At 42.0% G+C, this 23,757-nt stretch overlaps 1 protein-coding gene across 1 annotated transcript; it reads left to right on the forward strand.

Annotated features, from left to right (window-relative positions):
• Positions 1-5,253: 5,253 nt before the first annotated feature.
• On the forward strand, positions 5,254-17,199 carry CTHRC1 (collagen triple helix repeat containing 1). The gene is made up of 4 exons (XM_060035227.1): positions 5,254-5,523; positions 10,327-10,548; positions 12,497-12,713; positions 16,739-17,199. Exons 1-4 carry the CDS (start codon positions 5,371-5,373, stop codon positions 16,879-16,881), a joined length of 735 nt encoding a protein of 244 aa, XP_059891210.1. The 5' UTR covers positions 5,254-5,370; the 3' UTR covers positions 16,882-17,199.
• The last annotated feature ends 6,558 nt before the right edge of the window (positions 17,200-23,757 follow it).

Genomic DNA, 23,757 nt, shown 5'->3' on the forward strand with positions numbered 1-23,757 from the left:
CTGTTGCTGCACACCGGCTTTCTGTAGTTGCGGCGAACGGGGGCTACTCTGTGTTGTGGTGCGCGGGCTTCTCATTGTGGTGGCTTCTCTTGTTGCAGAGCACTGGCTCTAGAGCGCAGGCTCAGTAGTTGTGGCGCACGAGATTAGTTGCTCTGCGGCATGTAGGATCTTCCCGGACCAGGGTTTGAACCCGTGTCCCCTGCATTGGCAGGCGGATTCTTAACCATTGCACCACCACGGAAGTACCCTATTCCATTAACTTTTGTTTTTTCTTTGGACATTTACCCATTTCGTGTTTTGTATCCAAACCTCTTGATCTCTTTCTCTCACCTGTCACCAGTCAATTCCCATTTTGTCACTGTTTAGCATCCTCTATTGGACAGATTTGAGAGTTGTAAAACTGCATTCAGCTTGCTTTGTCATTTGATAAAAACTCTGATAGGTGAGGGAGGAGATTAATATTACTGGCTTATTTCAATTTCCATTGCAATGGTCTGACTTTATATCAACAAAGCAATCATATCAGGGGAGCTGGAGAAAAAAGTAACCAGAATCCACGTTTTAGCTGATGGGGTTGGATATCTGTGGATGGAGACAGGAGACCTGGATGTATCTTGTAAACCTAAATGTTTTAAGATGTAATTCCAAATATCCTGCTTACTTTGGCTTTCTTTTGTCATAAAACAGACAGTGTTTTGTGCCTGGAAAGAGACACAGGCTGCAAAGACTCATCTGAACTGTCCAGAAACGTCTTTAATCTTGACCATTTTCAAACACAGATGTCCACGGTGAAGAATTTTCTAAGGAATTCTTACAATGCAGAGTCTGTTCAGAGGATGCTGATTTCAAAACCTCTGTACACAGGGCATAATGAAGAGGGAAAGAAAGTACACAGCTTTGGGTAACTTAAGAAAAAGGAAGAAGATTTGACAGGAAATGCAAGACTACCCAAGTAGAAAGCATGTAGCATGCTGTGACTCAGAATAAAGGAAATGTAACTCGAAGTGTAACTCTTCTGGTCTAACACAGACCAGGGCTTGCCCTCAAGCACTACAAAGGATGCCAGCTTCCAGCTGTATACATATATGCACAAATAAAACAGGATGCATGTAGAATGTACTTGCCACGATCGTGGGCAAGGGACTCTTACTCATCTTTCATCAATGATTTCGGTTCTATAATTTTCCATGAAATTTTATTCTTTTAGGACTATAAAAATTCCAATCACTCGTGAGCTGGTAAGGGAAATGTATATTTAATGTCTATCAGTGCAGGATGTGGGTAGATTAACCATTTAATACCGATTTGAACAGTCTGGTAATCTAGGGATTTAGGAATGTAGGTGAAGCCACTACCCTGTTGGATTTTATTGCTGACTGTGTGTGCATGTGTGAACTTGAGCCAGTGGAGGGAGGAATTCAGTCCCCCGTTTCAGGACTTATCAGTGCTGTGTGCCCTCAGTACTGTTCTTTGTGCTTCTCGTGCCCTGCTCTGTATCCCAGGAGGCTGACCTCTGCAGGCTGTTTCCAAGCTTCTGTCTGTTTCCCAGGCTCTTATCATTAATATCACTACTTTTCCTTTCTTCTCCCTCCCTCCCTTCCTTTCTCTTCCTCTAGCTGGGTTTGGTCCATCAGAAATTGGAGGGTGGCAAAAGGGGAGAAGCCAGAGTACTGATCATCTTCCCTCTCTAGTAGTGGCTTCATCTCTTCCTTGGCTCCAGCTTCCAATGGACAGGCCCAGTATGATCCCAGCTTTGACTGGTCACCTATGTCTCTCCAGCTTAGGAGTGGTAGCAGCTTATAGCTATGACCAGTCTGGGGTTGCTTCACTGTCCCCTGCTGAGCTTCTAGCCTTTGTGGTCAACTTCCTACATTAAATTCCTTCTGTTTTAAATACCCGGAGTGGTTTCTGTGTCCTAACTGGATCCTGAATGATACAATTGTTTTGTAGGTTGTCATCTATTAAATCAAGGCTTCCTTTAATTTTATACAGAATCCCCTACTTTTATAATAAAAATAATAATAGCTAATGTATATTGAGCACTTTATAAGTACCAGGTAAAAGTACTGAGTAAGTAACTCAGCAGAGGATAACTACAGCTTTCGCCTCCAGCTTCTCTTGGCAGCAGCCATGTTATACTCCCTCGGAGGTACCAGCACCAGCTGCCCATGACCTCCTTGGTGGTCCAAATACTATGCACTTGGCGCTCCAGCCAGAAGTCTAAGGACCAACTAGGCACCCTAGAGTCGGGGTTGGGACTTCCTCCAAGCTCTACCTTCTAGGACCTCCCCCAGAGACTCTTCTCTTTTGGATTCCAGCTCTAGGTGTGGCAGCTGCTTCCTTCAGTAACTGTCTGATTTACCTCAGCATCCTGGCTTTCCAACATCTGGAAATACAATACAATATCCTGTATTAAATCTCCTCTGGTTGAAATATCTAGCATGGTTTATGTTACTCTGACTAGACCTTGACCAATACAAAAGTCCTTCCACCTTAATTCTAGTAAGTGTCCCACTGATTCTAAACAATTGGCACTTTCAGCCCATTTATTTCTATATGTATCTCAACTATACGAAGTTTAAGAGTTCTTATCATTACTATCACTACTTTTTTAGATAATACGAAAAAATTATCAAATAATTGCCCAGATACTGTTTACAAAGATAGAAATGCTGCTGAAGTGAAATTTTGGACTGACAGGCGGTGATTATGTGATACTTTGAAATGTTTATCATCAACTGATGCATCAAAGATACACCTGGGGGCTTCCCTGGTGGCGCAGTGGTTGAGAATCTGCCTGCCAATGCAGGGGACACGGGTTCGAGCCCTGGTCTGGGATGATCCCACATGCCGCGGAGCAGCTGGGGCCGTGCGCCACAACTATTGAGCCTGCGCTCTAGAGCCCGCGAGCCACAACTACTGAAGCCTGTGCGCCTAAAGCCCGTGCTCTGCAACAAGAGAAGCCACCACAATGAGAAGCCCGCGCACCGCAGCAAAGAGTAGCCCCCGCTCGCCACAACTAGAGAAAGCCCACATGCAGCAACAAAAACCCAATGCAGCCAAAAATGAAATTAAATTAAAAAGTTACTAACTGTATGAAAAAAAATCTATTAAAAAAGGCGTTTTTATGACATAAGAAATGCATTAATAGTTCACTAGTGGGACTTCCCTGGTAGTCCAGTGGTTAAGACTCTGTGTTTCCACTGCAGGGGGCACAGGCTCTATACCCAGTTGAGGAACCAAGATCCTGCATGCCACGTGAGACAGCCAAAAATTTTTAAAAAAATTTTTTTTGATTAAAAAAAATAGTTCGATAGGAAAAAAAGTTAAATATTTGAACAGAAAATATGTAGAACATTTGGAAATCTTCAGGAAAGATCACTCTGGAAATAGCACCTAGGACTTTAATCCATAATCCCCAATGTAAACTAAAAATCTATAATGGTAGAATGGGTCTAAGTTTTAAACCAAGAAAACTCAAATTCCAGAGGTAGTAGGAAAAATGACTTTGCAAACCCACAGACGTATAGAAGTAAGCATAGAGAGAGTGAAGTTAATCAAACCCATAGTGGGAGTACTTTTATGATAATTTTAGGATCTGAGAGACAGGGTATATGAAAGCCCTCTGTATGCTGTAAAACACTTATACATTATTATATATTATCTTTGAAATATAGATAACAGTATCTGGTTTACTTATCTTGCAGTGTAACTTAATTAACTATGTGAATGTGTAGATTAAAAATGCATGGATGTTAACACAGGATTAGCTAATTGCTAATCTCGACCCAAATTCACACAGAAAGGGACCATCTGAAGTCACTGGGTGGTAGTAGCGGCAGCAGTAACTGCAGCAAGAATTGTGGATAGAAGACAGACTCTGGCGGTGCCCTCTTCTCCTCTCCAGCCTGTAGACTGCTGCCACTACACTGGTTTGGCTACGTAAGGGCATCAGCTGGGACCCTGTTCAGCTTTACACAGGGCTGGTTTCATGGGTGAGCAGCCTGTGTGGCTGCACTAAGACAGGTCCCATGCTTGTTGTATTTCTCTGTTAACACTGTCTTGAAATTCCTAATAATTTTTTAACAAAGGACCCTGAATTTTTATGGGCACTGGGCTCCACATATCATGCAGCCAGTCCTGGCTGTAGAACCCATTTGGATGTTTGTTTCTTCTGACAAACAGAAATGGAATTTACCTGAATTTAGGCACTGGCCCAGGAGTGAACATTCCTAGAACTGCCCTTAACTGCTCCCCTGCCAGACTGTTCCTTCTTTTTCATATCCATCTGTTGGGCCCACCATAACTTCCCAGAACCTTGCTGGGTCTGTAAAGAGAACCCTGCTGCGCTGAATTCGACCTCAGCATCATCACCATTCTGTTGGCAACCTCTGTGGTTGCCAAGAGGTTGTGGTGTGGCAAGACTCCTGTCCTGCCTGACTCCAGCTAGTGGTGTATAAAGGAACTCCTGCTCTAGCCTGACCCTAGCTGGTGGGTGGCCTGGGTCTCTGAGGATGCTTTCTTCCAGAATGGACGAAGGAGGACAGAGCGGGTTAGAAAAAGCTAATTATCAATCAGAGGTCAAGAATGACTGCTCAAAAGTGGACTTCTACCACTGAATGCTGCCTAACCACCCGAGCCTCAGTTTCCCCGTCTGTCAATGGGGCAAGCAGAGGAGGTATCAACTTCCACAGTACTGCCAAGAGGACAGAGAGTATGCGTTAAAGACTATGTGGTTCCTGGAGCTTTGTGTTAGCACTCTGTGAAGCAGGTAATTATGTGGGTCACGGGCCCCTGGGAGAACCTGATGCTATCTATGACTCCTTCCCAGCCCTTCCTACGCCCCCCAAAAACGTCATCTCTCAAAATAGCTCGCCCACGGTGCCAGGGTTTGACCCAGGTGTTCCTGGACCCAGGTGAAGGCACGGGCCTCTTCAATGCTCACTTCAACGGTGCCGTCTCCACTCGGTTCTCGAAGCCTCCACCTGTGGTTCACTAAACACGGCCACCCGCATCCGCACCACCCCTCCCAACCCCAACCCCCTCCCCCGCCTCTGCAGGGGGGCTGATCCCAGCTGCCTGAACAGCCCCCGAGGGTCCGCGCGGGCAGAGCGGCCGAAGGAAGGGGCGGGCCCGGCTGTCGGCCCGCCCCGCGTCGGGCTCGGGGTGAGGGCTCCGACCTATGACGGGAGGGAAACTCCTGTGTCCGGGGGGCGGGAGGGAAGCGTGCGGCTGAAAGGCACATTGATGCAGCCGGCGGTGGCCTCGGAGCGCGGCGGGGCCGGACTGGGATCACGTCTCGGCTCTCGGGTCGTCTCCTCCTCCTCCTCCTCCTCGCCTGCTCCGCGCGTCCCGGGGCCGCCGCGCGCCATGCGCCTCCAGGGCCCCGCCACCGGTTCCCCGCAGCGGCTCCTCGGCCTCCTGCTGCTCCTGCTGCTGCAGCTGCAGGCGCCGTCGAGCGCCTCCGAGACCCCCAAGGGGAAGCAAAAGGCTGTGCTCCGGCAGAGGGAGGTGGTGGACCTGGTGAGTCCGGTGGAGGGGACAGAGCCCCGAGCGGGGACGGGGGAGGGGGTGTATGTCTAGCGTGCGCCTGGGGGTCCCGCTTTGCCTGAGTCTCCAGGGAAGGAAGGACCTGGGCTTTGCGGGTAGTGGAGTCCTGGAACTGGCGAGGTAGACCGGTATGAGAGGGCCATCGTGAACCAGAGATGCGCCGCGGGTCGTGTGGGACGCCCCAGAGTACAGGGAGTCGCCCAATAATTTCTGACCTCTGAGCCCCCATCGATTCCCGACCCCCACCCCCCGCAGGGATGGAGAGGGTTAGGGCTGCAATGAGAGTAGAATGGGGAGCTTGGGTAGGTTAGAACGTGGGCCAGGGAGCTGCCTGGGACACCCTGGGCTATCTGATCTCCTGGGTGGGCCTGGGCCAGGGACTTGCAATGTGTCCTTTGTTGAGGCTGGTGGCCACGTCTGCCAGCGGGAGAGAATAACAATCTTCACCCAACATCCGTCCAACTCTTTGTAACGTGATGACAGTGAGTCATGTTGGGTCATCCTCCTAGGGAGTATGGGCTGCAGTTTACTTTGTTGGACGACCACAGCTGGGCCAGGAATTGTTCAGAGGGTTTACGATCAGAAGGGGAAATGAAGGGGCCCAGCACTAACCTTCCAAGGACCCATTTCATTGTTCTGTTTAGACAGATGGGCAGCCCTTCCAGACACCCTGGGTCTTCAGCCTGTGAGCACCAGGTAGGAGCATCACAGCCGAACTAAGGGGAGAAGACAGTTACCAGGAGAGCAAATAAATAGCCCAAGTGCTTGCTGAAGGGGTAATCTATGGGAAGGCCTGTTTACTTAAAGCTCTTTCCTTCTAAAAGTCAACAAACCCAGTGAAGGGCAGAGTGGGTCTCTACCCTGAAGCAAGAGTGATTCTTTCAAAACCACTATATTCCTTGGTATATGATAAACTTCAATCTTTAAGCAGACAAATGTAGTGTTACAGGCATTCAGGACATAAGAGGGGGCATTTTTTTGATAAAAAACTGTTTCGAATTTGTTAAGCTGCCATTGTAAACTGAGCTAATAAGCCAAGCTCTCTGGAAGCTAGAACTATGCCAGATTCAAACGCTCTGTAAAAAAATTCCTGCCATTCCACACTGCACTTTTTGGTGTGGTGCTATGTAATTTTGCTCCACAAAGCAGACTGTGTGTTCAGGGCTACAGTTCTATTTTTAGTGCCTAAATTGTTTAAAACTGTACCAAATGAATGTGGTTCATGTGCAGTCTGCATTTTATGAATCTGTCGTTATGATACACAAAATACCCCCTTTCCCTATAAAGCTAGCAACTTTTTTTCTTTCCCTCCAAGGATTTACAGTACCTGCGGTTTCCCACAACTCTAGCCCGACTTGGAAAACTTTATTGTGCAGCCTGGCTCAGGTGCATCCTGTAATTGGATTTGGTTTTGCTGGGGGAAAAGAATCCACACAGTCATTAAGGTTTCAACAGATTCTATAAAGCAGCTTCTTTGTACAGGATCTTTCAAAGCCTTCCTTTCAAGCGTGCAACAAGCTCTGCCCCCTGGTGGCCAGTGAAAGAAACAGGGGTTCCTTCCACAGACATTTATGGAACCCCCTACCTGATACTAATCATGTGCTGGGTTAGTGAAAGAAGTGAAAGAAGGCAGATGTAATACCTGTGGAATCGAATTCAGTAAAATTATGTGGTCTCTGAAATGCAGTTTTTAGATAAAAAGGTGAATAAAAATTCTCAACCATGGCACAATTGACTTTTGGGGCCAGGTGATTCTCTGTTACGGGGACTGTGCTGTGCATGTGGCATGCTTAGTAGCATCCCTGCCATCTACCCACTAGGTACCAATAGCAATCTCTCCCTCCCAAGCTGTGACAACCAAAAATGTCTCCAGACATTGCCAGGTATCCTCTGGGGGACAAAATTGTCCCCGTTAAGAACTGCTCATATATAGAGAAATAAAACTTTGCTCTGAGGGGAATAACAGTGAAAAAAATCAAAGAATACCAGAAGTTTTATTGTTTCTCCCTTCCCACTTGAAATCTTTGTGTAAACATTGCCTATATCTGTTAGTGAAAGTAACCTATCTACTAAATGAAAATTAAAGTATATCTACTAAATTTAAATTTAAATCTACCAAGTAAAATTAAAGTATATCTACCAAAATGAAAATTAAGTATAAAATAAAGCCAACTAGAATGTTTTATACTTTAGCATGTCTTTGAGTACTTTTGCAATTTTGTTAAATACGTTTCTTATTATTTCTCTGGCAGCAAATAAATAGAAGTGTCTTTTTTTTTTTTTCTTAAAGTCAGGAAAATAGCACTGGTCAAAGTCATAAAAATCATTTAGCAAAATAAAGATCAAATTGGTGATGTGAGAAGATTGATTGGCAAACATTAGATACATAAGGATCTTTCCTAGGCAGTGTCATTACTGAATTTAATAATATGACCATATCCAATCCTAGATGGTGAAAAAATAAGCTTTGTTAGAGAAATGCAAATCAAAATTACAATGAGGTATCACCTCACACGGGTCAGAATGGCCATCATCAAAAAATCTACAAACAATAAATGCTGGAGGGGTTGTGGAGAAAAGGGAACCCTCTTGCACTGTTGGTGGGAATGTAAATTGATACAGTCACTATGGAGAACAGTATGGAGGTTCCTTAAAAAACTAAAAATAGAACTACCATCCGACCCAGCAGTCCCACTACTGGGCATATACCCTGAGAAAACCATAATTCAAAAAGAGTCATGTACCACAATGTTCATTGCAGCTCTATTTACAATAGCCAGGACATGGAAGTAACCTAAGTGTCCAGCAACAGATGAATGGATAAAGAAGATGTGGCACATATATACAATGGAATATTACTCAGCCATAAAAAGAAATGAAATTGAATTATTTGTAGTGATGTGGATGGACCTAGAGTCTGTCATACAGAGTGAAGTAAGTCAGAAAGAGAAAAACAAATAACGGTATGCTAACACATATATATGGAATCTAAAAATTTTAAAAAATGGTTCTGATGAACCTAGGAGCAGGACAAGAATAAAGATGCAGACGTAGAGAATGGACTTGAGGACACGGGGAGGGGGAAGGGTAAGTTGGGACGAAGTGAGAGAGTGACATTGACATATATACACTACCAAATGTAAAATAGATAGCTAGTAGAAGCAGCTGAATAGCATAGGGAGATCAGCTCCGTGCTTTGTGACCACCTAGAGGGGTGGGATAGGGAAGGTGGGAGGGAGATGCAAGAGCGAGGGGATATGGGGATATATGTATACATAGAGCTGATTCACTTTGTCATACAGCAGAAACTAACACAACATTGTAAAGCAATTATACTCCAATAAAGATGTTAAAAAAAAAGCTTTGAAGTTATTTTAATATATAAGGAATCTTGATTTTTTTTTTGTTCTCACTGGACAGTATATTTATAGAGAATGATAGTGTTAGATCATTTATACAAATAGGGATTGTTAAAGTAAAAATTTAAATGAATTGGGTGTGCGGTTTGAAGGGTCTAATAATGGACCAATTCAGGGTTAGGCACAAGAATTAGGCAGATGGAGATCCAGCTTTACCACCGATGCAGCTATATTGCTTGTGTGGCTTATGGCTATGTGTGTTAGCCAGCAGGTTTGCTAATGCTCTCTTCCCCAGTCCTAGTCCACTCAAGGGAGTGGACACATTTGCTCTGGGCCACTATCTCACATGGTCTTGAGGAAATAATGAGAATAATCATGGCTGACTATACTATGTGCCAGGTACTGCTCTAGTACATTTTATGTATTATCTCACTTAAATCTCCTACAAGGTAAGAATCTTTATTATTTTTCCCCATATTTCAGTTAAGGAAACAGGCATTGAAATGTTGAATAACTTGCTCTATCTCACATAGCTAATAAGTGGTGGAGCCAGGATTAAAATCCATAGTATATGACTCTAGAATCTATCACTCAACTTCTACGTGATACTACTGCACCACCCCCTCAAGGAAAACAGAGATAATCCTAGCACTTAAGAGTTTGTTAGATTACTGCCACCCTATTAAAGACTAATGGTCACTTGCAATGAGATTATTTATTCCTTCTTGGTGGGGAGGGCTGAGTGGGGTTGGAGGCCAGAGTGTTCCAACACTTCCTCCACATGAAAATAGGGAGGAGAAGCAGGTATGCTTATCCAACTTAGAGATATTGCCAGTGTAAGATAACTATTGAGTTAAGATTTCATTTTATAATTATATCTCTGAGAATTTATCTTAGGGAAATAATTGAAAAGAAGAAAAAAGCTATGTGGATAAAGATTTTCTTTACAATAATGTTAACGATAGAAAAAAAATAGAAATAACGATCCCCAAATAGTGCAATGTCTGCATAAAATTGTAAAAGTATAATTCTGAAATCCAAGTCTCTTTACGATATGTAGGGCTAGAAGAAAAGAGCAGTGTATCAAATTATGTCTACCTTATAATACAGCCATTTAAAAATTATGTATGCTTTTAATGAGCAGTAGAAAAAAGCAGACAAATGAAATCATTTTCTCTTCTTTGTGTGTGTAAAGTCTGCAAAAAAAAAAGAATAGGAAAGAAATCCCAATATTTTAGAAATGACTTTAAAAATTGGTTCTTTAATAAAATATAAAAAATAACTCATCTGGAACATGGGCAAGTGGTATGAAGGGATTCTTGACTCCAAGGCCTCAAAATACATGCAGTTCTGATCAGACTGAGTCTTGAATCTTAAGTGAAGGGAGTTTTTCCCCCCGTTCTTTTTTCTGATGCAGTATAATGGCATGTGCTTACAAGGGCCCGCGGGGGTGCCTGGGCGAGATGGGAGCCCTGGGACCAATGGCATCCCTGGCACCCCTGGGGTCCCAGGTCGAGATGGATTCAAAGGAGAAAAGGGGGAATGCCTGAGGGAAGTCTTTGAGGAGCCGTGGACGCCTAACTATAAGCAGTGTTCGTGGAGTTCACTGAATTATGGCATAGACCTTGGAAAAATTGCGGTAAGTAAAGTCTGAATTATTTTAAAGTTGAAGTAAAACTTAAAGGTTTTCATAGTTGAGTGGTAATTTTAAGTGTGCTTTTATTTTATTTTTACTAAAAGACAAAAAATATTAAGGAATGGGTACCGTGTGACTTCTAACTTAGAATTAGTGAAAACATTGATAACATTTCAGAATTAATTTTATAAAGCTATTTCTGAGATAAATATATCACCATATTATTTTAACCCTAACAGTACTTAAAATAACTTACTCTTTTTTAATGGAAACAAAAAGGGAGAGCATAGGTATCTGTGTTGGACAAGTAAGCAACTTTCCAATCTTGTCCTAAAGTGATTTTAAATTAGTCTAAGAAATTCTGCTGGGGCTCCAGATATAAAGGTGGAAAGAAATATCCAAGAAATTAACACATGATTAGAATTATCTGGAGGCGGGGAGTCCACTGGTATTTGTCCTTATTCTGGGTAGCAGACCCAGCTTAAAATTGCTAAGCTTAAGCGAAGTAGAATGGACCAGAGATACACTACAATGACCACTTAAAATTATTCTGTAATATTTAGGGAGAAAAATTACTCAAAATAGCCTGTCTGGCAATGCATTTGGATTAATGACTCCGTCACTTTGATTAGTGTTTGCTTCCAAAGTAACTGGCGAGTCCACTGGGATGGCACAGAGTTAAAGCTGGTGCCATTTCAAGCCTCTTTCTTCTTCTGTTGACAAACTCTGTACATGGTTCTGTATCCACAATATATTATTCCTTGATATTAACCACTACTACCACCAGGCAAATAGACGAGATTTTATTTTCATAAAACTCTCAGGTTCTAAGTAGCAATCTGTGTATTATCCCTGCTCCTCTTTCAGCTCTTTAATGTCTGCTCTATTAGCTATAAAAATGTTTGAGACTGTCTTCATTTGATTTCTGTGTGGTCGAATTTCCATATAGCTTCCATAGTTTGGTGACTGTGCCCAGTTATATTTCCACATGTGATTTCTTAGAAGGCATTTTGTTAAAATGTTGCCTACTTCTTTAAACACCTGACGTTGATAGACTGGTTGCTTATTTATAGTTCATCAAAAGTTGCTGGCTGAGTTCTCTCTAAAAACTTGCCCTATGGACTCTGGATTATTAATACAATATGTTTTCAAGTTCCTTTTAGCAGTGGTCAGAATGGGTTTGGGAGCCTTCTACGGGTAAAAGATAGTAGGACCAGGAGCCAAGAGACAAACAAATTTTGCAAAGACCTGGGTCTTATCGTTGTGTCATGTAGGTAAAGACTAAAAACCCCACCTACGCTTTACTCCTGATACTGTTTTCTGTTGCTTAAAAAGAAACAGGTCAGGGACTTCCCTGGTGGTCCAGTGGTTAAGACTCCGTGCTCCCAATGCAGGGGGCCCGGGCTCGATCTCTGGTCAGGTAGCTAGATCCCGCATGCCGCAACTAAAAGATCCCGCACAAGGCAATGAAGATTGCTCATGCCTCAACTAAGACCCAGTGCAGTCAAATAAATAAATAAATATTTTTTTAAAAAAAAGTAACAGGTCAAAGTAATATATGTGGGCAGTGCTAGGCAGGGATTCTGTGTTGTTTACTGTTGTATCTGTATTATCCAGAACATAGGAAATAATTTTGGAATAAAAAGAAAAGTAAATACATAGACTGTTTTGGTCTAAAATACTGAAGACTGGCTGTTTTTGGTAAAAACTGAAAGATACCCTCAATGGAGTGAATAATTCTAAGAAAGCCATAATTCTATTTTCTTTGAGTTTCTAATATCAGAGTCTCTTTTCCATCTTGCAGAGAACTGCTTTCCCTCTGTAAAAGCTAAGCTTTTTAAATGCAGTTTGGGGAAAAGGATCATTAAATAAAATGCACAATACAATTTGAAAGCATCTTTTTAATTAAAATGAAAATGCTAATTAAGGCCTATTTCTGTGTTTGTGACAGGAGTGTACATTCACAAAGATGCGTTCGAACAGCGCCCTAAGAGTCTTGTTCAGTGGCTCGCTTCGGTTAAAATGCAGAAGCGCATGCTGTCAGCGTTGGTATTTCACGTTCAATGGAGCTGAATGTTCAGGACCTCTTCCTATTGAAGCCATAATTTATTTGGACCAAGGAAGCCCTGAACTGAATTCGACAATTAATATTCATCGCACTTCTTCTGGTACGTAGAATGGGGACATTACAGAATGTGCCTCAGATCTTTAGAGACCAAAGATTAGTTTTCTGTCCACTATCATGGGAGGTCATAGCAAGCTTTCTGTGCATAATTCTCAATCCTGGTTGCACTTCAGAATTTCTTATAGATCTTTTAAAAACTATGTGGATGCCTGGGTCTCATCTCTGATCAACTGAATCAGAATCTTGGGGTAAGACCCCAGCAGCTGTATTTTTTAAAAGATCATAAGGTTGAAAATCACTGAGTTAGATGAAATGGCGAAATAGCCAATAATGCCGTAGAGCAGTGGTTTTCAACCTTAGCTATACCTTGTGTTCAACTGGGGAACTTTAAAAAAATCACCGTACCTGGGTAACACTCCTCCATGAAGGCTGACTTAATGGGTCTGGTTGCACCCCAGGCAATGGGACTTCCAAAGTCTCTCCTGGGGCTTCCCTGGTGGCGCAGCGGTTGAGAGTCCGCCTGCCGATGCAGGGGACGCGGGTTCGTGCCCCGGTCCGGGAAGATCCCACATGCCGCGGAGCGGCTGGGCCCGTGAGCCATGGCTGCTGAGCCTGCGCGTCCGGAGCCTGTGCTCCGCAACGGGAGAGGCCACGACAATGAGAGGCCTGCTTACCGCAAAAACAAACGAAGTCTCTCCTGGTTATCTCAATGTTCAGCCAAGCTTGAGAACCACTCGCTTAGATTGATAAGAAGGCTGATTTCTCTGCCTTGTTCTTCAAAAAGGTAGGTACAGTCTGCTGCATTTGTAGAAGAGAACATTTCTATATTGATCCTGCATTCTCTGTTTGCTTCTACCTCCTATAAAAGAAACGACATTCGATTAAACCAGTGGTCACTTAAGCTGTTAAAAAAAAAACACCTTGGACTTCCCTGGTCGTCCAGTGGTTAAAACTCTACGCTCACACTGCAGGGGGCACGGGTTCCATCCCTGGTCAGGGAAGATCCCTCATGCTGTGCGTGGCCAAAAAAACCCAAAACTATTGGGTTTTTTGTTTTGTTTTGTTTTTGTTGAGTTTTTTGGGGTTTGTTTGGCTGTATTTTAAGGTTCATTGAAAGAGTTTAGAAGCTACCAAAAGTAGAAGGGGAAAAAACTACCGATTAATGTCATCACCCAGACACACCACTATGAGTATTTGGCTGCCAGCTGTTTTGCTTTCTTGAGCTGCTGTGTGGCAGGAGCTGGGGGTGCGGCACACCGTAACAACACATGCCGAGAGAATCACAAGGTGTCCATAGCGATAGCTTCATTTCCCTGATTTCTTGAAAGGATTTCTCACGAAGCTTGTACTTAAAAATGTCAGAGGGAAGAGAAGAGATCCCCTCACTGCTAACCAGAAGAAATATTTCAGCATTCTTAGGGATCAAGTCAGATACTGATCCCCCAACTTAATAGAGCACATTCATCCCTAAGAAATCAAGGGCATCCCTTCCATTTTCTTCCTCAGATCCCCACAATATCCTCAAGATGTAAAGAAGATACTTTAACCCCTTCTCTCTGCACACAGAGGAGGTCCAGGGAAATAAAATATCTTACCCTGAACAGTAGGCTCAGTGTCCTGGAGAGCAGAAACCAGAGCCCTGCTCTCTTGTCTCCCAGGACAAGGTTTGATCAGATGAAAAAGCCTCTTCACTAAGTTCTGTGCTGTAAATGAAGAGGTGCTTTCCATCTGAGAAGCAGTCACTAAAATTTTTTAAATCTGGGTATAAAATACAAAATTTGACTAGGAAATGATATGTGTTTAAATAGTAGTTGATATAAGCAACTTACTATTGTAGTATCTTTAAATGTGTGTGTTAATATCTTGCTATAATGTAAGCTCTCAGGCCTAGGAACTGTGACCTATACATACATATACTTTGTAAATTATTTAACATAGCATTTCCCAACCATGTTGTGGAAACTTATTTGGTGTGATCAGTTGGGTAGAATGTCAGAAGTAATTTGTTATTCATAACAGTTTTTGTCTTAAGATGAGTTAAAGGTTACCTCTATAATAAATTCCCTTGCACACTGGTACTCTTTCTCGAGGGAAAGGAAAGGGATGCACTTACAGTTTGCACATCAGAGGATGACGTTAAGCCTTGGATATGTCCATGGGAGTTTGACATACATTAGGATGTTGTCTTCTTACCTGGATCTAGGAGGAAAACAGGTTGAGAACCCCTAATCCAACATAGTTTAGGTGTTTAATAAGCTGCAGTACTACCTTATCACAGCGAAAATGTTCATTCATTTAAAAAACATTATTTCATTTGTTAAAGACCATGAAGTGACCACTTGACTCTCCCCGTGTGAGGCTGACACTAAACGCAAACTTGTCTGACCTCCTATGGGATTAAGTGAACAAATTTTTAGACCGTGGATGTCAAGACCTTGGGAGAACATGAGGATTTCTAGGCTTTCTCACCTGGCATGATACTGAGAATTCTAGATTAAATGGGATTGTGGGCACGCACTGCTTAGTTCTCCCAACTTTGAAAGGGGCCTGAACCAGTCACAGGTCCCCAGATTCAGAGGGACTTGCCTTCAATTCACTGATGTCACAGCTGGTGGAAGCAGATTGCTTTAGGCCTGCAACCCCTGGCTCGGTTCAAATGCACTAACCTTAACCAGATAGGAAAACTAACCAGTCACATGTGGTCATCCCTACCCTACTTATATGTAAGAACCGGTTTTCTTAAAGAATGTGCCAATCTGCCAACCTTTTCCCCCTGACACAGACGTCAAAGGGGTTGTACCTTTTGCCCATTAAAATCAACACTAGGGGAATTTTTTTTTTTTAAGATATTAACCATGTATTTCTTCTTTAGGTCTTTTTTAAAAAATTAATTTATTTATTTTTATATTTATTTTCGGCTGTGTTGGGTCTTCATTTCTGTGCGAGGGCTTTCTCTAGTTGAGGCAAGCAGGGGCCACTCTTCATCGTGGTGTGTGGGCCTCTCACTATCGCGGCCTCTCTTGTTGTGGAGCACAGGCTTCAGACGCGCCGGCTCAGTAGTTGTGGCGCACGAGCCTAGTTGCTCCGCGGCATGTGGGATCCTCCCAGACCAGGGCTCGAACCCGTGTCCCCTGCATTGGCAGGCAGATTCTCAACCACTGCGCCACCAGGGAAGCCCCTGGGGGAATTTTTTAATGTTGGAGAAGAGCCTTGATAAGGAATGCAACTTATATATATTAGTATGTGAAAGTCGAGAGGACCTGTGAAAAGGCACGTGTTTATAAAGCATAAAAACACAGAGGAAAAACAGGATTTACTTAGTTTTTTGTTTTTTTCATGATGAGGAAATTCCGGATTGAAGGACTGATATGATGATTATGTTAGAATTACTTTTAATGTTATAAAAGTCCTTTTTTTTCTAGTTGAATACCATCAAGTGTATACAGGTAAGTGTTGGAAAGGGCTTTCTTTAAAAAAGACTTACAGATCACGTCAAAGTCTTGGCTTTTAAAAGTGTAGGCCTTCTGGGCTTCCCTGGTGGCGCAGTGGTTGAGAGTCCCCCTGCCGATGCAGGGGACACGGGTTCGTGGCCCGGTCCGGGAAGATCCCACATGCCGCGGAGCGGCTGGGCCCGTGAGCCATGGCCGCTGGGCCTGCGCGTCCGGAGGCTGTGCTCTGCAACGGGAGAGGCCACAACAGTGAGAGGCCTGCGTACCGCAAAAAGAAAAAAACAAAAGTGAGGCTTCCTTTGTTTAGTCAAATAAATTGCTTTTTTTTTTTGTTTTAGGTCATCTCTGTAACTAAACAAAGTCTCCCTTTATGATTAAAACCTCTAAGAAAATTCCACGTGAAGCTTATTTCTCAGAATGGCTATGTATACATCTTTAAAAAATATTTATGTGCTAAGAAAAAGAGAACTTATCTTTATGAGACCTTTATTAAGTATTAGCATTTTTAATTTCCTGTACATTAAGTAGATTTAACCTAGCTTGCTGAAGTAATACAGTTGAGCTAAAGGTTTTTGCTTTTTGTTCTATAGAGACTTGTAATTCTCACCTTGTTTTGCAGTGGAAGGACTCTGTGAAGGAATTGGTGCCGGACTAGTAGACATTGCTATCTGGGTTGGAACTTGCTCAGATTACCCGAAAGGAGATGCCTCTACGGGGTGGAATTCAGTGTCTCGTATCATTATTGAAGAGCTACCAAAATAAATCCTTTCATTTTTGTTCCCTACCTCTCTTGTATTATACCTTTGAATGGTTCATTTTTGTGACCCCTTATATAATTTTTATGTGTACATCTGAATGAAACAACAAAATTAAATGTGTTTACAGACCAAAGTGTGATTTCACACTGTTTTTAGATCCAGTATTCATTTTCCTTCCATCAAAACTGGTTTTGGGATTTTGTAGAAGATTAAAATACTTTCTTCATATTCCCATTCCCTGAACCTATAATTTGGAATGTTATTGTGGTCTCCGTTTCTTTCCTGTTCTATTAGTGTAGCACTTTTTAAAATATAAAAGCTACCAGTCTTTGTATAAGTTGTAAATGTTCAGAATTGTTTAATATCTGTGAAATAAAACTTATTTCAAACAACCTTAATATCTTTAACGTAATTGCCACTAAAATCAGGGTTTCTGGTACTTTATATCTGGAGAGTTGAGGATAAACCTGATTTTGTATTTATCCTTTTGACAATCATGTTTTAAATTTAGTACAATAGTCCTGTTCCATATTTTGAGGGATTCAAAGAGAAAGTGATATTTATGTGTCAGGAAATGCACTAGCACTTTAGAAATTTTATCTTAATTTAACAAAGAGTAAAAAGACAGGGACTCTGGTCTCAAATTGCTTACCATTTGGAAGGGAAACTAAGATACAAAAATAACAAATCAAAGATTAATATGTTGATTGTGACAAAAGTTGTTGAAGAGATGGTATAATTCAAAGAAAGACCTATCACTTCTGGCTGAGGTGATCAGAAAGAATTCATGATGAAGTAAGTACAGGTGTAAGACTGATAAAGTTAAGTAAATCCTGGGCTTGACTTGGAAGTGTTAGTATGAACTCATAAGTTACTTTGTCTTAAGTAAAGCTATAAAACAATTAACAATAGAATCTCCTAGCTTTGTTTACTGAAAAGACCTAGAAATAATGACCAAACTAGTAATGCCCAGATTGTGATCTCTATATACCATTTTCTACTAAAAGGAACTAAGGCTCCTTGAAGAAATGGGTGATTTCAGCTCTGGGGCAGGAAATGTACAAGATGAGCCTGGAACATCTTGGCAACTATGAAAGACAACTCAACAGGATCCAAGAGCCAATGTGGATTGGTTCTCACTGGCAGAGATGATACGAATTAAGCATCAATGAAGATAACAACTGGAATGGTTTGAAACACATCAGATATGTTTAAATGCATGAGTTCATAATGATATTAAAATAAAATTCATTGGTCAACTTAGAGGATGCCAGGAAATCAACTTGTTACTTTGAAATTTGGGGAAAAAAGCAAAGCATTTGTTCTGCTTTCTCTACATGAACTGTATTTCTGGGTAACCAGCTTGTTGATGAAGGAAAATTTCTCTATAGAATGTGTGTGTGTGTGTGTGTATTTTATACATACCAAATGAAGAAAGTGATAGGATATCCCTCTTTTCAACTCTTCATGATTTCAGGGCTCTAGCAATGATCATCAATGACTGATAACATTCCAGCATGAGAAGAAGACTATGTGCCCCCTAAGGAAAGCACATTACACTCCCCAAGAAGTTGTTTTGCAAGAAAGAATCAAACCTGGATCTGATTTAGCCTCCAGATACAACCGTTAAATTTTAGGCAATACAGGGGATAGAAGAATATGTTAATTGACATATCAGGATTATAATCAGCAAATCAGGACTATGGGAAACTTGAAAGACAGCTGGGTTTCTTCAACACATATCCTGCAACAAAAGAGAAAAAGGAAAACATGGATTAAAAGGTTTAATAGATATGAACTCTTTTCAGTGTTAGGACTTTATTTGGATGCTTGAGGTAGTTCAGGACATTTAAACATTGATAGATATTTGATATAAAATGATTTGGGGGTTTGGTGTGAAGTAGTATTGTGGTTATTTCAAAATAGCATTTATATTTTAGAGATACAGAAATATTCAAGATAAAGTGATATGATGCCTGGAATTTGCTTCAGAATAACCTGGAAAGGAAAAGTGGGTGAGAGGGGGTCTAGATGAAATCATGTTGAAGATAGGTAGAAGTTAACCAAGATGGGTAAAAATTGTGACAAGTGGGGACTGGGATTAAGGACATATTGAGTGGAGACCAGAACGTTAGTTAAGACCTCTTTGAATTGGCACAGACTGTGAAGGTATTTGTGTCCCATGTGAATGCCCACCAAAGGCCATCAACTGCACAAGAGGCTCTTAATGATGAGGTGGACAAAGTACCTCGCTATGGATGTGAGTCAGCTTCTTTCCCCAGCACTGCAGTGCTAGTTCAATAGACCCCTAAACAAAGAGGCTGAGGTGGCAAGGATGGAGGTTATGTATGGATTCGACAACATGTAATTTCCCTTACTAAGGCTGGCCTGGCTAGTGCTTCTGCTGAGTGCCTAATGGGCCAACAGAGAGTCCAGCCTGGAGTCTCTAATATGGCATCATTCCCAGGGGGACAAGCCAGTCACCTAGTGGCAGGCTGATTACACTTGCCTTCTATCATGGAGGGGCAGAGATCTGTTCTCATGGAAATAGACCTGTATTCTGGATACAGATTTGTCTTCCCTGCGCTTAATGCTTCTGCTAGCACTACCATTCATGGACTCACAAGAATGCCTTATCCACCACCTTACATTCTAAACAGGATTGTCTCTTTTATATATATATATATATATATATTTTAATTTATTTGGCTGTGCTGGTTCTTAGTTGCAGCATGTGGGATCTTCACTGCCGCGTGCGGGATCTTTAGTTGCGACGTGCAGGATCTAGGTCCCTGACCAGGGATTGAACCCAGGCCCCCCTGCATTGGGATCACAGAGTCTTAACTGCTGGACCACCAGGTAAGTCTCTAAACAGCATTGTTTCTGATCAAGAAACTTCATGTCACAGCGAAGAAGTGCAGCGATAGGGCTTGTCCCATGGAATTAACTCGTCTTTCCACATCCCCCATCACCTGGGAGTGACTGGCCTAAATGAGAGGGGAAATGGTTACTGAGGACTCATTGATGGTACCAGTTGGTAGACAACATCCTGAAAGAATGGGGTTCTGTCTTACAGGTGCAGTATATGCTCTGGATCAGAAAGCATTACATGGTGTTCTCGCTCCTATAGCCAGAATACAAGTGGTAGAAGTGCAAGTGGCTTCTCTCACTATTACATCTTATAACCCATTTGCAGATTTTTGCTTCCTGTCCTGACAACTTTGAGCTCTGCTGGTTTGGATATCTAAGTATCCAATAAGGGAATGCTTCTGCCAGGGGATACAACAATGTTTCCACCGAATTGGAAGATGAGACTATGTGTTTAAAATAACAGAAATGTCTTTATCCCCTGGTTTCTGTGGGTCAAGGATCTAGGAGCAGGTTAGCTGAGTCCTCTGCTCAGGGTGTCAGTGTGCTGAAATCAAAGTGCTGGCTGAGGCTGCAATCTCACCTGGGGCTCAGGGTCCTCTGCGCAGGTCATGTGGTCGTTAGCAGAACTCGGTGCCTTGCAGCTGCATGATTAACGTCCCTGTTCTCTTGCTGTCAGCTGGGGATGGCTCTCAGCACCTGGGGGTCGTTCTCAGGGCCTTGCCACGCGGCCCCTCCTATCTCAACCTGGCTGTTTTGCTTCCAGACTAGCAAGAGAACTCTTCTGCTTTTTTAGTGTTCTGAAACATGTTTTTATTTTTCATTTAACATTAAGAACATCTTTGTTGTTGTTGTTGTTGTTTTGTGGAATTTTTTTTGTTTTTTTGTCTTTTTTTTTGGCCGCTAGTGCAGCATGCAGGATCTTAGCTCCCCGACCAGGGATCGAACCCGTTCCCCTCTGCAGTGGAAGCACAGAGTCTTAACCACTGGATCACCAGGGAAGTCCCAAGAATGTCTTTTCATGTAGACAAATGTATGTTTACCTCATCGTAGTAAACAGCTGCACAGCATTCCATTGTAGTAATAGATCATCATTTATTTAGCTAGACCCTAGTGACGGACTGACTGCTAACATTGCTTTCTATTCCCGCTGTTTCAAACAATGCTGCAGTGAAATTTCCTTGCACACACAGTATGTCCTGGGGCATTTCTGCAAGAGTGCCTGTAGGGCAAATTATCCCTGGGTCCAAGAGGAAGCATGTTTCAAATTTTGATATATCACTGACTTACCCTCAATTATTATGACAATTTTGACTCCTGCCAATAGTGTTGGAGAATTTCTGTTCTCCCTACCCTAGCCAGCATGGGATCTTATGAAACTTTTTTTTCCTTCCAGTTTCCTTGAGATATAACTGACATACAGCACTGTATAAGTTTAAGGTGCATGGCATAATGATTGGGCTTAAGTACATCTTGAAATGATGATCACAATAAGTTTAGTGAACCTCCATCATCTCATACAGATACAAAATAAAAGAAAGAGAAAAAAATGTTTTTCTCCTTCTGATGAGAACTTAGAACTTAGTTTCTTAACAGCCTTCACAGATAACATACAGCAGTGTCAATTACATTTATCATGTACATTACATCCCTAGTACTTATTTCTGTAACTGGAAGTTTGTACCTTTTGACTATTTTCATCCACTTCCCCCTCCCCTCAGTCCCCACCTCTAGTAACCACAAATCTGATCTCTTTTTCCATAAGTTTGTCTGTTTCTTTTTGAAACCTCATTGACCTACAACACTATGTTAGTTCCTTTTGTGCAATATGGTGATTCAATATTTCTATACATTTCAAAATAATCGCCATGATAAGTCTGGTTGGCAACCAGCTGTTTGTTTTCTGAATCTATGACTCTGTTTCTGTTCTGTTGTGCTTATTCATTTGTTTTGTTTTTTAGATTCCACATATAAGTGAAACCAAACAACATTTGTCTTTGTAAATATCTTCTTTCATTCAGTAGGTGGCCTTTTTTTTTTTTTCGTGAATAGATGTTGAATTTTGTCAAAAGATTTTTCTTCATCTATTGAGCTGATCATATGATTTCTATTCTTCAGTTTGTTAATGTGGTGTGTCACATTGATGGGTTGGTAGATATTGAATCTCTTTCATCCCTGGAATAAATCCCACTTGATCATGGTGTATGATCCTCTTAATGTGTTGTTGAATTCAGTTTGCTAATATTTTGTTGAGGATTTTTGCATCTGTGTTCATCAGTGATATTGGCCGTAATTTTGTTTTCTCGTGTTCTGTTTGTCTAGTTTTGGTATCAGGGTGATGCTGGCCTCGTAGAATAAGTTCGGAAGAGTTCCTTCCTCCGCAATCTTTTGAACTAGTTTGAGAAGGGTAGATGTTAACTCTTCTTTAAATGTTTGGTAGGATTCACCTGTGAAGCCATCTGGTCTGGGATTTTTTGTTTGTTGGGAGATTTTTTACTACAGACTTAATTTCATTCCTGGTCATTCATCTGTTCATATTTTCTACTTCTTCCTGATTCAGTCAGGAGATTGTACCTTTATTGGAATTTGTCCTCTTCTTCTAGTTTGTCCGCTTTATTGACATATAGTTGTTCATTGTAATCTCTTATGATCCTTTGTACTTCTGTAGTGTTTGTTGTAACTGCCCCTTTTTGTTTCATTTTATTTTGGGGGGCCTTCTCTTTTTTTCTTGATGAGTCTGGCTAAAGGTTTATCGATTTTGTTTATCTTTTCAAAGAACCAGGTCTTAATTTCATTGATCTTTTCTATTTTTTTTTTTTTAGTCACTATTTCATTTATTTCTACTCTGATCTTGATATCTTTCCTTAACTAACTTTGGGTATTGTTTGTTGTTCCTTTAGATTAAGGTTAGATTGTTGATTTGATATTTTTCTTGCTTTCTGAGGTAGACTTGTATCACTATAAAATTCTCTCTTAGAACAGCTTTTGCTGCATTCCATAGATTTTGGATTGTGTTTTCATTTTCATTTGTCTCCAGGTATTTTCTTATTTCCTCTTTGATGTCTTCAATGGCCGATTGGTTGTTTAGTAGCATATTGTTTAGCTTCCACGTGTTTGTGTTTTGGGTAGTTTTTTCCTTGTAGTTGATTTTTAGTCTCATAGCACTGGCTCAGAAAAGATGCTTGCTATGATGTATGGTCAGGCCCTCAAGATGGCTGTTCTCTTGCTCTCTGTACCTCCCCTCATCAACCAGTCCCTGCTTTACTCACATGACTCTCTAATCCTCTTAATTATAGGGCTTAATTAGTAACTGCCTACCTCCTTGCCCCCTGCCACAGCTGCTGGTTTCCCTGGTAATTGATGAGCTAATCTGGCATCAATTCACCCTATAAATGTAGCCGCCTTCTTCCCGGAGTGGTGGAGACTGCTGCCGTGTCCTGCCTGCTGTCTGCCACGCACAGTGAGCTGTTGCTCCAGGACCTTGCTTCATGTGTAAGTTTCTCTTGTCCAACAAATCCCTGATGTCTCTGTTGCTGTCTCTGGGTGAGAAAACTCCTGGGAGCTGAGATGTCAGGACATAAGGACGGGAAACAGAAAGTTGTGGAGGTGATCGGGAGGAGGCCATCTACTAGCATGTGGGGGTGGTAGCTGTGTACCATGAGAGATGTCTTTTTCTTCCATTATGTTGATGATATCCTGTTAACCTCAGTCTTTTCCCAGTTTAAAAGTGGGAGCCCAGTGCTCCTCATTCATCTGACTGCACGGGGATGGCTGGTGAATAGAGACAAAACTCAAGGACCTGGATTATCTACAAAATACAAGCATACCCCTGACCTACCACCCCTAAACAATTAGAGACACAGGCTTTAGGGATATGCATTCAGAGACAGACTTGTGAATTAACATAGCCTGTTACCCGGGAGTGTTTTGTTGAGATCTGTGGCAACAGCAACATAATAAGAGTGCCCTTGGGCTTCTGGTCCCCACTATGGAAGGGGGCAGAGCAATGATA

The sequence above is a fragment of the Delphinus delphis genome, chromosome 17, assembly GCF_949987515.2.
Source record: "Delphinus delphis chromosome 17, mDelDel1.2, whole genome shotgun sequence".
In the NCBI taxonomy this organism is placed as follows: Eukaryota; Metazoa; Chordata; class Mammalia; order Artiodactyla; family Delphinidae; genus Delphinus; species Delphinus delphis.